The 16,927-nt window shown below is 38.4% G+C and overlaps 1 protein-coding gene across 7 annotated transcripts in view; it reads right to left on the minus strand.

Annotated features, from left to right (window-relative positions):
* Positions 1 to 2,463: 2,463 nt before the first annotated feature.
* The window catches only part of LOC128867540 (filamin-C), a 169,390-nt gene continuing 154,926 nt past the window's right edge, over positions 2,464 to 16,927 (minus strand). For 3 of the 7 annotated variants that reach the window (XM_054108851.1, XM_054108850.1, XM_054108849.1), the window contains exons 5-11: positions 9,268 to 9,416; positions 6,912 to 8,988; positions 6,726 to 6,854; positions 6,303 to 6,664; positions 5,234 to 6,235; positions 3,757 to 3,936; positions 2,466 to 3,686 (exon numbers count right to left, since the gene is read on the minus strand). In XM_054108851.1, coding sequence (XP_053964826.1) covers positions 3,555 to 3,686; positions 3,757 to 3,936; positions 5,234 to 6,235; positions 6,303 to 6,664; positions 6,726 to 6,854; positions 6,912 to 8,988; positions 9,268 to 9,416 — 4,031 coding nt within the window. In that variant the 3' untranslated portion in view covers positions 2,466 to 3,554. Of the gene's footprint in view, positions 3,687 to 3,756; positions 3,937 to 5,233; positions 6,236 to 6,302; positions 6,665 to 6,725; positions 6,855 to 6,911; positions 8,989 to 9,267; positions 9,417 to 14,266; positions 14,887 to 16,927 lie in introns of those variants that run through there. The other 4 variants (XM_054108847.1, XM_054108846.1, XM_054108848.1 and 1 more) reach the window with 3 other exon arrangements.

Consider the following 16,927-nt stretch of genomic DNA (forward strand, 5'->3'; position numbering starts at 1 on the left):
AAAGTTGCTTTGACGAGAAAACTTGAATAAAAAATTAAACACAAGTTAGAAGTTTTCAGCTTCCGCATTATGCTTTAAGAAATCGGGTGCTTGCTGGTACAGAGTGAGCGTGGGAAGGCGATGTATGCTAGGCTTTTAAGCTACTTATTGCATTTCAATGAGAAGCAGACAAAACACTCAACCTCATAGCCCATTATAATAACGCTTGAAGAACTTTTTCCGATCTCTCTTAAGGGGGGAGCCTGCTTTAGAGGCCTCAAAAAATCGATTTTTCCGTGGATTTTTTTGGGAATGACAGAAATATTCGATTTTTCAGGTTTTATTGTTATATATTTCAACAGTCTTCTCAAATTTTTAATTTGAAATTTGAAACCAAAAACCCAAAAAAAATTTTATTTTAGTACCTATAGTAGTTCCAGTTAAAGAAAAGAAAAGAAAATTAAACAAAAAGTGAGAAATTCAAAAATTTTTCGCTAATTAAAAAAAATAGTTTTTTTGGAAAAACAAATACACTTTAGATTGTTTAAAAAGTGTGTTAATCATAACTTTCTTAAGGTTTTTTAGGTTGAACTAGAAGAAATTTTAATTTCGAATACAATCAATGTTATCTGATTTCGATAGGATGTTTAACTTTTTCTCATCTATCCCGCCAATTATGAAGAATCGTAAAAATAAAGAACCGAGAAATCGCACTTCGAGCAAACCTGCTCGACACTGGCTCACAATTTCTTCTGTAACTTCGAAAATATTTTGAACTTGCTTCTGAAATTTTGAGGACACATTCTTGGATAGTTTGGGAAGACATTTATGAAAAAAAAATCGATTTTTTGAAGCCTCTAAAGCAGGCTCCCCCCTTAAAATCAACATGAACTGATCAAAAACTTAAGCAGCAGTCGAGAATATGATGTCATGTAAATGGCCGCCGCCACAGTTGATTGTCATTTGAGCCCCTTTTATGGCATTTTCCATCACTTTGGCCAAAACTTCCGGCGATAGGTCCTCACATTATTGACGGAAATTGTCTTTAAGGGCTGCAAGAGTCTGAGGCTTGTTGACATAAACCCGCGACTTCAAAAAGACCCTCAAAAAGAAGTCTGGAGCGGTCAAATCAGGCGATCTTGCTGGCCAGTGCAAATCGCCAAAACGGGAGATTAGGCGCCCGGGAAATGCATCCTTCAGCATAGCGGTTGTGGCACGTGCAGTGTGTGCTGTTGCACCGTCCTGTCGGAACCACATGTTTTCCAATCCCAATTCATCAAGTTGCGGTAAAAAGAACTCGTTGATCATTGCTCTGTAGCGCTCACCATTCACAGTAACCGTTTGGCCCGCGACGTCTTCGAAGAAAAAAGGTCCGATGACTCCTCCAGCGAAAACAGCACACCATACAGTCACTTTGAGCGGGTGTAATAGCTCTTCGTGGGTTACACGCGGATTTTCAGTGCCCCAGAAGCGTAAATTTTGCTTATTTGCGTACCCGCTGAGATGGAAATGGGCCCATCACTCATGGTTATTTTTGATGAAAAATCATTTTCCTCTTGGTGGTGTTTAAGGATGGCTTGAGCGTATGTTAGACGCGATTGGCGGACAGCAGCTAACAGCTGATGCACCGTCTGGACTTTGTACGGAAACATCTTCAAATCTTGTACCAAAATTCGCTGTAAAGACCGTCGACTGATACCCATTTGCGTGGCACGTCGTCTGGTCGATGTCGACGGCGCTTCCATGACATCCTCGGCTACAGCAGCAATATTCTCTGCAAAACGACTACTCCGGGGTCTGCCACGCCTGGCAGCATCTCGTGTTGTGCCAGTCTCTTCGAGGCGAGCGGCTAAACGTCGCAGTGTTTCACCAGTAGGCGTTGGACGGCGAGGAAATCTGCGACGAAATTCACGTTGTGCTAAAGTCACCGACCGATTATTGGTGAAATAAATAGTCAGCAATATTCCGCGTTCTGGAGCAGTGTAGCGTAACATTGTTTATTAACGTTTATTTCGCATGTGTTTACTACACAAATGTCAAAACAGAACTGACATTAGGGGCCAATCGCAAAATTTATAGCATTTTCTGATAGGAGGATTACTTTAGCGACACCTGTTATAATAAAATCAAACAAACTTGGAAGACTATCAATAAGAAAACGATTTTAAGTAGTATAGAAAAAAACCTCAGTACTTTCGACAATCTCCAAACTTGCACCGAGCTCGGCTTTCATTAAGTGCAAGAATCGAGTTTCTACTGTAATTCGCCATAGAAGTAATCAGTTCATTTTCACGTTCCACATTCTGTATTCTCTCAACTGTGAGGATGCTTTTTCATATGAACAAAAAGTATACACCTCCTCTTTTTAACGCATTCTCCGACTTTTCAGTATCAATATAAACAAAAAAGCATGTATTTATGTAGCTAAAATATATTTTATTACTACTTCAATATTTGTGTAAACATTTTAAATTACGTAAAATGATTAATAAAAATTTATCTTTGTTTAAAATAATTCGTTACTTGGTATTTGTATTAGCAATAAAGCACAAGAAAAAGTGAGTAAAACATAATTTTGCACAGAATTTTGTAATTCTAAACTTTTTTGTTAAAAACTACATAATATTAGCAACATTTTTAAACAAAAAAATAATAATTTCAAAATTTGTTTAGTACATATTTTCTTCGATCAAGTACGTATGTACATAAATTTTGCTTAGTTTTGTTATTTTTCGTTTCCAAACAGTGGACATCTATAAACTAAGTAAATAGTTATATATGTATGTATGTCTGTGTATATCTTAAAGAGTAATTTTTGCATTTCTAACAAATGGGAAGATTTCGTTGTAATCGTTTATTGGGTGGATTCATTATAATTCTTTTTTTGTTTGTTTAATTTCTTTTTGTTAAGCTAACATTTTTATATTTACTTTTTTGTCAATTTTTCTTAAAAATCTTGTAAACATAAATTTAAAATAATGCCTCACTTTTACTTCGGGTTACTGTGAGCTGCCCTCTCTCGTTTTCGATTTGTGTGACCAGTTTGTATGTAGTATCGTATGTAGCCGCAGAGTTACATTTGTGTGTAGTTGAACCATTATCCGATGTGCGAATTTTCGTTTAAATTATTTAAAAAAAAAGTTCTCAGTTTTCAAAAAAAGAGCAACTATACATAGCATCTATACAAATACAGAACATACTATTTAGTTGTATGTGCGCATGTATATGTGTACTTATGTATGCGTGCATGCGTGCATGTATGAGTGTCAGAGCAGCACGCAATTGCTGTCCTGTCGGCAGCGACGTCGCAAACAACTGCGCGAGCCCATCTCGTACATAAAGTCCGGATTGCTTATGTAATGCTGGTTCAGTAACTGACTGCCCAGCAGTGGTGACAAACGTATTTGTTGTTGGGAACGATGAAATTGTTGCGGTGATGCAGGTAATGTGTTATGTTGCATTGGTAATGTGTGTTGGTGTTGTTGTTGTTGTTGTTGATATTGATGTTGCTGTTGTTGTCTCAATTGACTGAGGGCAGGGCTGGGCAGTATAATTGTGCTAATACTACTCTGGCCTCATATACCTTGCAAGTATCGACGTAGCTCTTCTTCGGTGTCGAATATCATTACCGGGAATGGTGAGCCGGGCACAAATTCACCAGCCCATTTCACCTCGACACGATAGTCACCGGGTTCTGTGGGGTCATACTGCAAGGAAATTGGGTAAAAGAGTTAATTTCATATTTGCGGTGTGTAAAATTTCCACATTTTTCGTTACCTTGCAGAGTATGGTGCGATCCTTTTGACTCTCGCGCTGCATTTCCACGCGGAATGCACCTTTGGGACCACGCACACGTACAGTCAGTTGGCCAGCGCCGGCGCCGCGTGTATCGCAGATGAAACGCGACTGGAAGGTGGCGAGCACGCCGTGCTCAATGCCGGGCCCATAGACGCGAACCTGTGGCGAGAAGAGATTGTTATCGAGTATTTGAAAGCATAAACTACGAAACTGTGAATATTTTTATAAAAATAAACGAATTCAATGATTTTGTTACTCTTGAAAATATGTTATACTTAGGCAAAATACTTCAAGGAAAAATATTAGATATGCATAGTTCTTTTCAAGCTCGCTAATGGTGCCTAAAGAGAACCTAACTAGCTGACTGGTAACCTCAGCAATTATAAACGACTTCATTGCCATGCGTAGCCATGAAAACGTCTACCGGACAAGACGAAATCCGGATTCTCTAAGAAGAACTATAGAATGTCTAAACAAATTTTACGCAAAATGGCTTAAGTCGATCGTACTAACGCCCAAATTGCGAACTCTCCAAATGCTACCACATTGCGCATCCAATGGTCTTCACAACTCCGCTAACGGCCAAGGGCAATCTATTATACTCTCTTTTCTTTCAAAATCCGTTTCCTTTAAAAATCATTTCTTTCAAGCTCTTGACTGCCGCATTAACAGGATTATCTTAGGACTTTAGCTATTTGCACGATACGTTCAAAACCTGGATATTCAGGGTCATCCTTTATGTTAAGTGAAATAATACCGACTATTATAGTCTCAAAATTATAATCATGAAAGTCTCTCATAAAAACCATCTGCCGTTCGTAGGCGGCGTAAAACTGCTGATCCCTCCGTTTGCGGAACGACACACGATGCACAGCATAAATTAGAGGAGGTACTGCACCAACCAACCAACAAAGGAAGTAAGCTCCACTTGACTAGACAGTTCACCCCTTGTTGCCCCATTTCTGCTGCCTACGCTGATGTCGCCATTCGATAGGGCAAGGAGGTACTTGTAGGAATTTGCTTTTCGAGAAGTATGAATACTAACAAAATCATCTGAAGCTCTCGCACTCACACATTACGACCTTTCTAGTTTCCTATAGATATGTCTTTTTCTTTTATAGCGGGACAGTGCTTACTTTGGGTACTTAATTTGATTTTCCCAGAGTTTTCTGGATCCCTCAGTTTCGAAACATACAAATAAGTGATTGCTGCTTGCGTAAATTTTAAAGATTTATAAAGAGCTTAATAGAAAACCAAGTCGACTCGAATGCTGAAATTCATCAATATTCCCGGCCCTTTCCATTTCAAACTATCACTTCCACTATTTCTTATTGTATACGTATATCGATTCAGATGTTCAAATATTTATAAGCCGTGCCGTTCGCTCTAGGCCCACACGTGCCTCCAAATTTCTAGTTGCATTTCAATTGAAATTCATGAGACATCTTCCACTCACCTTGCTTGCATCGGGTGCTCCGGCGACCTTCAAAGCAAACGGCGAACCCGGCACATTTTGGCCACCGTATTTTATTGTCAGTAAATGCCTACCCGGCTCCTGTGGTTTTATGTTCAGCGTAAATGTAGCATCCCCATGATCATACAGCTCACAGTAGGCCACCTTTCGTGGACCAGCGCAGTGAGCAGTCAACTCACCAGGACCAGCACGTCGCGTATCAATCCATGACTTAATATCCTTGCCGACAATGCCATGTCGAAGACCCTCACCCGAGCAAATGACTTTCGAGGCATCCATAGACGAACCGACAGCAACTGTGAGCGGGCAACCCTTCACCAGACGACCGTTCCATTTCACAGATAACGTTAACGGTCCCGAGGATGACTTTTGCGGCGTGTAGGAAGCCAACCAGATGTTTTCGGTTGGTCGCGGTTGAGCCAAACTTACCGGCACGGAAGTGTTATCTTGATGCACAAGTATAACCTCAGGTCGTCCAGCGGGTGCATTTGTAGCGTCGATGGTAAAATGTGCAGCTTCGCCAGCTTGTGCCGCAGCCAGACCGCGACCGGTGAGCAGAACCTTATCGGCCGCTTGTTGACCAGTCACAAATGCACTGCGTGGACATTGGACAATGGTTAGACCACTCCAAGTGAGGTCTAAATCGTGTTCGCCTGGTGCTAAACTGTCTGCGGAAATGTAAATACGCATTTTGCCATCATTTAACTTGTCGACCGGAATTTCAATGCCATCTATAGAACAGGCCAACTCGCCCGGACCCGCATTTTCTACATCGAAAACTATACGTGCCGGTAAAATAAGACGGCCGTCGTGGTCTAGCAGCGTGCCCCAACCGCCGACAGGCGTGATCTTAGAAGTTTCCACACAAGAAATGCTCCACGGAGAGCCAGGCAAATTGCCACGATTCGGACAGCTGGCGCGTATCTCATAATGGCCAACGGAGAGAATCGTGTATGAAATGCGCCATTCATTGTTGCCCAATGCCTGAAATTGCCAATAAAAATTGAATACTAATACATTCTCGCTGGCATAATGACACCATTTTACTTACCTTAATTTTCGGTTCAATTCGTTCGCCAAACTCATCCACGCGTTCGATTTGCACATTTGGTGCAATGGGACAGTAGACAATAAAAGAGGCTTCCTTGTTGCGCTGGCACACCTCCAGACCATTACCAGCGGCGCGTGTGTCTGTCTTCACGCCTGTCGCGGAGGCGGTGAAGGTGAAAGGCGAACCCTGGATGGTCTCGCCACCATACATGATTGTTAATTTGTAGGCACCCGGTTGGGATGGCACGAATTCAACGCTATGGATGCCCTCTGACTGTTCGGTGATGTGAACAGGTAGATTTTGATTGGTTGGGGAGATGGCAAAGGCTTCCAATTCTGCGATACCGGCATTCTCAGTGCGCACTGAACGAGAGAGGAGAAGCATGTGAATATACAAAGTAAAATTGTTGATGGATAAATGTACCTGTGAAGCAGATGGGGCTGTGTAATGCCAACTGTCCTTTAGGTACGCCTTGAGCCGTGACACGACTAGTGTCAAAGGCCTCACATGTGAATGGACTGCCTGCTAGGGGCTTAGATTGATGGAGTACCTCTGAAAAAATGTGGCATATGTAAGTAATTTGGAAATTTCTCTCAAAAGCCAACTCACCAATTACACTTTGGCCTGGCTTGTTGATGGTGAATTCGGCCTGTAAATGTCCGCTCTTAGTTTGATAGCAGCGTACTGGTAATGCTTGGCCGCCCGGTCCTGATACAACTACGTCGAATTCACGCGCTGGTCTCTTAACTGTATCGATGGCAAATGAAGTAGTTTTGCCCACACGTGCCTGATATAAACCAAGTCCAGACACACTGATCTCTTTGCCAACATTTGCTGGCAGCACGTTAATCTCAAGCGGTTTCAGCGAGATCGGTACTTCGTTGTACAGTATCGTGATCTTGTGTGGAGCCACGCACATTGGATGGTAGACAATCTCATAAACCCCTGTCTTGGAGGGACCACGTATGGTATGTGGCACCTCAGAAGCACCGCACTTCACCAACGCTGACAACTCACCTTGTCCAGCTTCGTTGAGTGAGACTGAAATGCTAGCTGGTCGCTGGCAGAGGGACTCACCCACTTCGGTGATCTTCACCAGCGATGGGTCGAAGACGTTAAGTGTGCGTGTGCCTATGTGTTGACGTGTATCGCGATCAATAAAACGTATCAAATAATTGCCCGTCATATGTGTGCGGAATTCTGCCGTCTGCCGTGTGATGGTATACGGCACCGGTTTGTGATCGGGTCCAACGATCTCCGCGATCTGGTCATCAGTAGGAAAGTCGATGGTGGCCAAACTACCGATCTGTATGTGCTGTGTAGTTTGTTGTATGTCGACGCGGAATGGGCTGCCATCGACGGGTACTTCATTGAATGTGATATTAACGTAATGCTGTTCCGTTGTCTGCGGCACGAAGGTCACATCGTAAAGACCACGTGCGCAGGCAACCACTTCCGCCTTCACAGTGCTCGTATCAGTGGAAACGACTAATTCAAGGGTACCTTCACCAGCGCCAGCGGCATCCACGCTGAAAGTTACTGGCACGCCCAATGCGGCTGGGCCATACTGCTGATCCAAACCGCTGATGCTGACACGTGAAACGTCGAAGACATTGCACGAGAATGGGGAACCATTAATATGTTTATCATTAGCTGTGACGCTAATCAAATGCCGGCCAACCACCGTGGGCTGGAATGAAGCAGTATAGGCGTCGCCACCTTGTGGACTTAACTGGCATATAATATTATCACCGGATGGTGTTGTAACAAATACTTGAGGCTCAACGCCTTCGAAGCCCTCCAATTCAAATGTATTATCCAACTTTATAGCTGCCTGCTTTAGACCTTCACCACTAGCCAAAGCACGTGGCAAACTGATTGGTGCGGATGCGATCTGACAGGTGAACGGTGAACCGGGTACAGGATGCCCATTGAAGCGAACTGAAAGCGAGTGTGGCGCGGCCTCTGTGGGCTTGAAGTTAACCTTGAAGCGCGCATTACCCTCGGACTGTACATAGTTGGGCACGTTTTTGCCATTAACAGCTACGATGATTTCCAAGTTGCCTGCACCAGCCTGACTGGCATTAATGCCAAAACTAACGCTCTTCCCAACCACACCTGGACGTATATCGGTAACAATGACTTTCTCGGCGGAATAGGCTTTGAGTAAGAAGGGACTACCTTCCACGTGACCGCCACCAGGCAAACGCACTTCCACTGAGTGATCGCCCACCTCAACAGGCTCAAATTTGATGTTATAGCCAATAGTATCCAATGGATCGATCTTCACAGGTACATTGCGTCTAGCCGGACCGAGTATCTCCACACTTGGTTCCGTATCTGATTCGACTACAAACTCAAATAAACGTCCAACGCTCACCTTATCTAGTGCTTCGGGTGATTGTATACGCGCAGCGGCTGAGACACGACAAGTGAACGGTGAACCCGGTACATCTTGTCCATTGAAACGCAATTCAACGGTGTGATTTTGAGCGTCACGTGGTGTAAAACTAATGGCGTAAGTGTGCTGTCCCTGTGCTTGAGCCGAAGTCGGTACACGACCGCCATTGACGGTTACCTCAAGATTACCAGGACCAGCTTGTGAGGTCTCCACGAGGAAAGTGACCGCCTTACCGACTGTGCCATTGCTGACGTTCTTCACTTTGATGGCATTAACATCGTACACCTGGATAGGTGAGGTAAAAAATTAATATGTAGTTGCAGTTAGATGAATGTGAATATATACGACTATGTGCTTTGCCGAATCCAGCAATCCAGTGGCGGTAGTGAAGTGATGCAGTAAAGTATAACTTTAAGTTAACTTTACAGTGAAACTAACAGCACTGGCCTTGTTTTGACTATCGGTATTAGCGAGAATATTAATGAAATGAGAGGGCTTGAATGTTAAATAACATGTACAGCCTCTGGTTTTAGTGTGTGGGCGACACGGTGTGTGTATGCTTACCTTAGCTGCATAGGGACTACCCGCGGTGGACAAACCGTTGACGGTTACATTTACTCGATGCTCGCCGACAACTCGTGGCACAAACTCCGCCTTGAAGATACCCTCTGACGTTTGATGAACCTGTGCGGGCACTGACTGGCCGGCAGGTCCTGATGCGTTGCACGATATTTATATTTTGTGGTTGATGCGTGGATTTTTGAGATTTTCGTTGAATTTTCAATTTCGTTTTTGGTTTGAAAGTTTTTTTTGCATTTTGATTTTAAATAGTTTTTGGATTTTTTTGTTTTTGATTTTTACGTTTTGTTATTAAAATTTTTATGCGAAACGTTGTGTTGCGCGAAAATAAAGTTAACGGCGTAAAAATTTGTTTTTTGTTGAAATTTGCAAAATACGCAAAATACGGGTAAATTATATTTGGTTTAGCAAAAGCATACGTTCGTTTTTAGTTGTGGGTTTACAAAAGTTAGTTGGGTTTGTTTTGGTTTTTTTTTAAATTAATTTTTTGTTATGTGGGTTGGCATGTGAGTGTTTTGTTTAAAAATGAATAAATGAGAAAAAATTTTGAAAAAAAGCTTGATTAGTTTTATTAAAGAAAATTATTGTAAATGTGAATGAGCGTCGTATGTATTTTGGATATTTAGTGTTTTATTTTCAGCTGAATAAGCAAGCGAAATTATTTTACTTTTTCCTTAAAAATATGTGTATGTTTATACACTCCTTAGTTAGTGAATTGATAAGTGGAAATTAGTTATAATTTTATATTTCGTAATTTTAAATGCTAATGGACCTTATAAGTATAGTATATAATTCTATTTACAAATGTAGGAAAAGCGTAGGGGATACTAAGAAATTACACGGCATTATTTTATTTAAGAATTTTGGTTAGTACGCGCATGAGAAGACACAGTTGCGAAATATTTAGATTGCAGATGGTTTTAATAAAATTATTACGAAGTGACTAGGCATTAAATTTGATAATTTTCATTGAAACTATGTATATGCCTACAGTTTTTTTTTTATAAAATTCGACTAACATTAAATTCTGCTGGATTGAGTGGTAGGTGTACTTCCAAAAAAAAAAGAAAAATAAGAAATTAAAAAATTATAAGAACAGCGTTTTTTTATCTTAAAGTCAAGTTTATTATTAGTAAGAATTAATTATGAACTACCTTCTTAATAGTGAAACACACAGAATAATTTCTGAAACCCACCATCCTACCTAATGGCTTAAATCCTTATAACATATTTAAAAAAATTTATTTTTTTACGTAAAAATTCGCTAATACACTAAAAATGGCATAAAGCATAAAGTGAGGAAAATGTTTGAATAAGTCTATTTTGAATTTTGGCGCAGCTGCTCTCAGTCCATCCATCCATCCTCAAAACTTTAACCCAGATGCCATAGCACCGCGGCTAAACTCGCGCTAAATATTGAGACACAGATGGCGCTACATTTAACCCGCATGCCAAGGGACTAGAAACAAATGCCATTGGCAAGTTCAATTTAGAGGGAATAATGAACGCGAAGAAAAGATCGGTGAACCGAAAACGTGGATGCTCGGATGGATTTCAGATTAGTTGGGCGACTGATAAATTATTAACAAAGTAAAACAATTTTTTTTTCTCAGATTTTGTTTGTTTGTTTCTACCTCAATTTGGGACAAGGCGTATCTAGAGAAGGTGATGTGATTAGAGTAGTTGGTTTTTTCTTCTCCGATTCGCATTTAATTTATAATACCAGTAAAACGGAATGACGGCAAGTAGATGTTGTGTTGTAAATGCGTGACAAATTATTTGTATATATTTGACATTCATTCCATTCTACTGTTCTCTTTTCCTTGACGTTCACAATTTAAAAAATGTTGTTTCTCGAATGCTGCGACCTTTTATAGATTCGCCTTGGTTTGGTGTGCATTTTTCGAATAAGGTACCAGTGTTTCTCTAACAGATCTTGTTTTTGACTTACAACTAACTACCCCTATATACACATTTTTTTTTTGACTTTTTTGTTTTGACGTATACTAAAAAATATGTTTTCTTCTAATAAATATGGATATGCTCAAGGCGCATTCATTAAAGGTTCATTAAATGGCACCAGACGAACAACAACGTTTTGTTTATTAGAAATGCCCCAACAAAAGAAAGTACAAAAGAAAAATAAAATGACGAACTATGCAACATAGCCGACAAGAACTTGGAGCTATGCGAACGACACGGCTTTTCGTCATTTCATTTTATGCTGGCATCCGGATGTACACTGCGAGAGAAGAACACAAATCAACGATCTACCGATACCAATTTTAATAGATCCGTCTTGTATTAGGTAGCGACATGGAATTTTTTATAACAAATTATAAATCAAATGAAAATTAATTTTGTTTTCTAATTAACCAACGTGGTGCTTTATCTAAAAAATAAAAATTGGAAAATTTTCCCCACTGAATAAACTATATACACATATGGTCATTAAAATAGGTACGCTGCCTTTATATACCGACTTCCTTGTGACACTATGAAAAATTTAGAGCTATTATTGAGATTTCGCTTTTTTTATAAATGACATCACTACTTCGTTGCGTTATTGGTTGCACAGATTCGGTTATATTCATAAAGACTAATTTTGCGTGGCCACTAAAAAAGGTACTTTGCGGACAACTCTTGAATTCGAACAAATTAAGTTGAAAATATTATAACGTATTGTAAGTAGCGAATTAAATATAGTTCATGAAATAACTAATAATTAATATGAATTTCTTTCAAAGATGGATCGTGCGCAGCCTTGCACAGTTGAGAAACGAAGGCTTGTTGTCAATCTTCGAAAACAAAATCAAAAATCGTACAAATTTATCACGAAGTCACTTAAACGGTCCAAAAATTTAGTTGTAAGTACCCTTAAGCCCAAAAAATTTACTGAACGACGTGGTGACAAAAAGAAAACGAGTTGCAGTTCTGATAATCTAACTGCGACCCTTGCCAAGAGAGACCCTTTTAAGTCATCAAATGCCATTTTACCTGAAATCAACAACGTGACATACAGGGTTGCCAATATTCGACGGACACATCTGATAACCCTGTATCTTTTGACAGAGACGTCAGATCGCTTAATGGCATACTGCGGTGGAAGCGTCAGTCCAAGCAGCTTTTTACTATTTATAGTACACGCCACGCGAGCGCTTTCAAATTGTTGAAATTTACATTCAACAAAAGAAGTCGATTGTGAAAACTCAAGGTGCGTATAAAAAATTAAATAATGTGAAAAGTGCGCCTTCTAAGAACACCATTAAACGTTTGTACGAAAGGTTTTCGACTGGTGATGCTCTTTCTAATCCAAAGAGGCCAAGGACATCACAAAATCGCCGTTCTCAACAGTTGGGCATTGCTCGGACCACTTTACAACGAATTATCCGCATTGATTTGCATTTATTCCCGTATAAGATTCAATTGACGCAAAGATTGTTGCCTGCGGACAAGCCTCGTCGATTGGAATGGGCCCAAAGAGTCATCGAAATCCGTCGGGTCCGTCGAATATGGGCAATCCGTAGTAGCAGCGAGAACTGTACGGCGTCGATTGTACAACATGAACCTCCAAGGTAGAATAGCTCATAAAGTTCCTCTGTTGAACGAAGCAAATTTAAGGAAGCGGAAAAGTTTTGCTCAAGATCACAAGTCATGGTGTGGGTCAGAGGGAATGAAAAAATGGAAGAACATACTTTGGACCGATGAAGCAAAATTAAATTTATTTCGAAATGATGCTGAGCGGTTAACAAAAAAAAACAGTCGAGTACGATGGAGGTAACATAATGATTTAGGGATGCCTTTCTTGGTATGGAGTAGGACCTATTCACCTCATAACCAATAATATGGACAAATTTACTTATAAGAACATACTTCAAGAAGTGATGTTACCATTTGCTGATAAGAATATGCCACTTTTTATGCAAGATAAAGAACCAAAACACGCTCAGTGTTAGTACGTGAATGGTCTTTACAAAATATTGCTCAAGTTATGGGCTGACCAAGCCAGTAACCCAACCTAAACCCCATTGAAAACCTTTGAGGAGATTCATTAAATAAGCGAATCGAGAAGAAAACATTAAAAAATAAGAAGGATTTATGGCAAAAAATCAAAGAACTACATATGGTATTCCACTATTCCTCAGGACCCTGCCGTGGGTTTATCAATTCCATGCCAAGTATTTAGAATACAAAAAGTCATTGACGATCATGATGAACCCCACAGGGACTGTGGATTAAACTAAGCAATATTTTTAATAAAATCACTAAGTTTTTTATATTTTTTATATTAATCTATGAAACAAAAACTACATGCAATATCAACATGAATATCTGTTATTATTAATTTTAAAAACTTGCATTTTCCGTACGAACGAGGGGGTACCTATTTTAATGGAACCATATGTGCATACGTTTATTTATACACATATTGAAAACTTGGATTTTTCATTCTGCGCGTTTCTTAAAGTTTCAATTACCCTCTTTCCAATGAGTGTGTAAGGTTTTAAATGCCACGCCTCCTCCTTCTCCACACACTACTCCAAAATTAGTGGGTAATTACAATAAATAAACATTCCCCAATTTTTATACTGATTGTCTTAGAAAATAAACGACATTTGTATGATAAATTCTAAACTAATAAACTTTGCAGATATCGCAAAAAGATAGCCGGACCATTTTCAGTGGCATTCAGTGTGTTTTGACATAATAATTTCGTAATCAAAGTTTGAATTATATGAAAATCAATAAAGAATTAACAATTCGGTGTGTTTCTTTTCAGCATTCCAAAAATTAGCTCTACAGAAAGAGGTCTAGCAAGGGCAGTGCTAAAAATCCTGCTAATTGGAAAACTATTTCGAGTAAACCTGTGAAACTTTCGATGATAAAATACTCTCTATTCATCTACATTTATATATGAAAAAAGTGTAAAATAATAATAATATTAAAAAAATTTCCTCGCCATTAAAAACTCATATAAAGCGTATTATTTTTTGTTTTTGATTTGTGAGTATGTTTTTATTTGAAAATATTCCTCTCTTAATTGACAACATTAATAAAATCGTTTATTGAATACATTACAAGTGATAAATGAAAGTACGGACATAGTGTTAGTATTGATCAAAGACCTATCGGTGACTACTAAAACTTAGTTGTGTTGAATTGATAAAAAATTATATTGAAAGGTAAGCATTTTGTTCACGGCTTTATAAGTACAGAAGAAATCATCAAAACAAACTTTAAGGTGTGTTAGTGAAAAGAATACTACTGTTTTTTACCAATTTACATAACTAACAATTAAAATTCTGATAAGTTATAGTATAGTGCAATAAAATCAATTCAAGAAAGGAAGGTAGAAATAGAGAGAGAAAGAGGGAGAGAGAGTGAGAAATAGAGTACAAGTGTACAGTGTGCAATTTAGAGCCTGTTTGAAAGTGTAAATTGTCTGTATTGTATGTACACACATACATATTCCTACATATGTGTATGCTGTATTATAAGTATGTTTTTAGTAAGTATGTAAATTATAATTTCATATATGTAAGTATGATAATGTATATATATGTATAAGTAGAAAGAGTGTCTAGTACAATAGTTTTCGCCGCCCTGAAATATAATACAGATCAAAAGTGAGAATCGAAAAATTGACAATAATACAAATACAATAATAACAAAAACAAACACAAAAATATATGATTGTTAAAATAAATAGAATATATGTGAAATAAAATTTTGTATATGTGTGAACATTGAAGGAAGCAATTTGAATTTGTGTACCTAAACATATACATACATATGTACAAACAAAACGAGCAGACATTGAACATATAGTACATACATATGCAAGTATGCCGAAAGAAGTTTGGAGCGATCTTTCAGCCTTACAAAAAGCAATCAGATGAATTTCTTTATCTTTAAATATGAGTTTGAATATTTTGCGTCGGTAGCAAAGGTGTACACAGCACATTTACAGTTGCAGTCAAAATAATAGTAGTGGTATTTTTTTTTATTCCGTAAGATGGTCGCTTTTACACACTCCCTGCCCCATATCCCGGCCTACGCCAAACTGCAACCAAGCTTAATTTTTGAATTTAAAATGTTTTCGTGTGGAATACAATACATGAAAAAATAGGTTTTCATAAAAAATATTAAAGTGGTTACCATGTACGCGGCCTAGAAATGGCACCTTCCCATAAACAGCATGGCAGGGAACGTGTTAATTATATTAGTATAATTGGAACTATGTGTGTACCTATTAACACATTTCGTGGAACACCTGACACTTCCTGGGGTCCTCGTCGCATGCAAGCATTCGACAGAGTTTGTTTTACCTTAGACCTCATCGTTCGCTTTCGTGCAATTTTGTAATTTTTTATGTTCCTAGACTGAACTAATATTTGTAAAAAAATTTGGTACAATTTTCATGGTATCATACTATATTATGATGATTTTTATGATAACAGCTCCACCCTGTGGGTCAAAAACATGCGGCCAACAAAGAAAATTGGGGATCATGGCTCAGAAATCAAAACTACTTTCATACCGCTTTCGAACAAAAAAATTCCTGCTTCAGCTCCGGTGAAGATTTTTATCAAATCCGCTTGACCCGCAATGTGTTAAAAATGGAGCGTCCCGCAAAATAATTATGGGGCGCTTCTTTATTTTTGTAAAGCTTTTTCCACTTTACGGAACCAAGGAAATCTATATACCCATACTCTTATGAAACAATTCTATTAATTTCGATCTTTCTGCAAGAGAACTAACCAAATCAGACAAACAAAATGTTGGGGCCCGACTCTTAGTGAACTTGACCGAACTAGCTATTATATTGTAGATTTTTAAATATATATATTATATATTTTTTTTTAAACTGTAAGGAAAAGTTCTTTCTATTCTGGTTTATTTTACCTTTCTTGTATACATTACTCTAACCTACCCTTTGATTTTTATTACCAAAAACTGAATATTTTAATATTCTCTTCTTAATTCCCTCATTTATATTTTCCTTACAGCAAAGCGACGCTAGTTTTTCTACTTCAATCAATTTTATAGTTATTCGGGATGAGAAACTGTACGGAAAGTATAAAACCAAATGCGGATATAAGTTTTATGTGTGAAATATGCAAATATAGTAGATAAACAAATAAAATTCATAATATTAAATACCTTCATGTCCGTACAACTTTTGTAGTATGTTGGTATATAAAAATTTAGTTGTATAGAAGAACTTTTAATATATTGTTTTGTTATATAAAAAATTAGTTTCTGTTGAAGAAATTTTTAAGTAATTTTTTCATTTGTAATTTAGCTAATATAATTTGTTAAAAAAAAAAAATAATATAAAAAACACAGAAAAATGGAAGCCGAGTTTCTTTTGAGTATGCTACTATTATTTTGACTGCATCTGTATGCGTATGTTCAAATGTCGGTCAATAGTTATTCGTGTTTGAGGGAAGTTGGCAATACTGTCAGTCATTAAACGACAACGTGATTAACTTTAAAAATATTTGTAGGTAAAGTTTCATTAATAGCTTTATGATTTTTATGAGGAGATTTTTCATGGCAGAAATACACTCGAAGGTTTTCTATTGCCTGCGGAGGCAATATGTTTCATAAACGTAAGATTCCCTGCGCTGTTTGCATTTTT

The sequence above is a fragment of the Anastrepha ludens genome, chromosome 6 (genome assembly GCF_028408465.1).
Source record: "Anastrepha ludens isolate Willacy chromosome 6, idAnaLude1.1, whole genome shotgun sequence".
Classification (NCBI taxonomy): domain Eukaryota; kingdom Metazoa; phylum Arthropoda; class Insecta; order Diptera; family Tephritidae; genus Anastrepha; species Anastrepha ludens.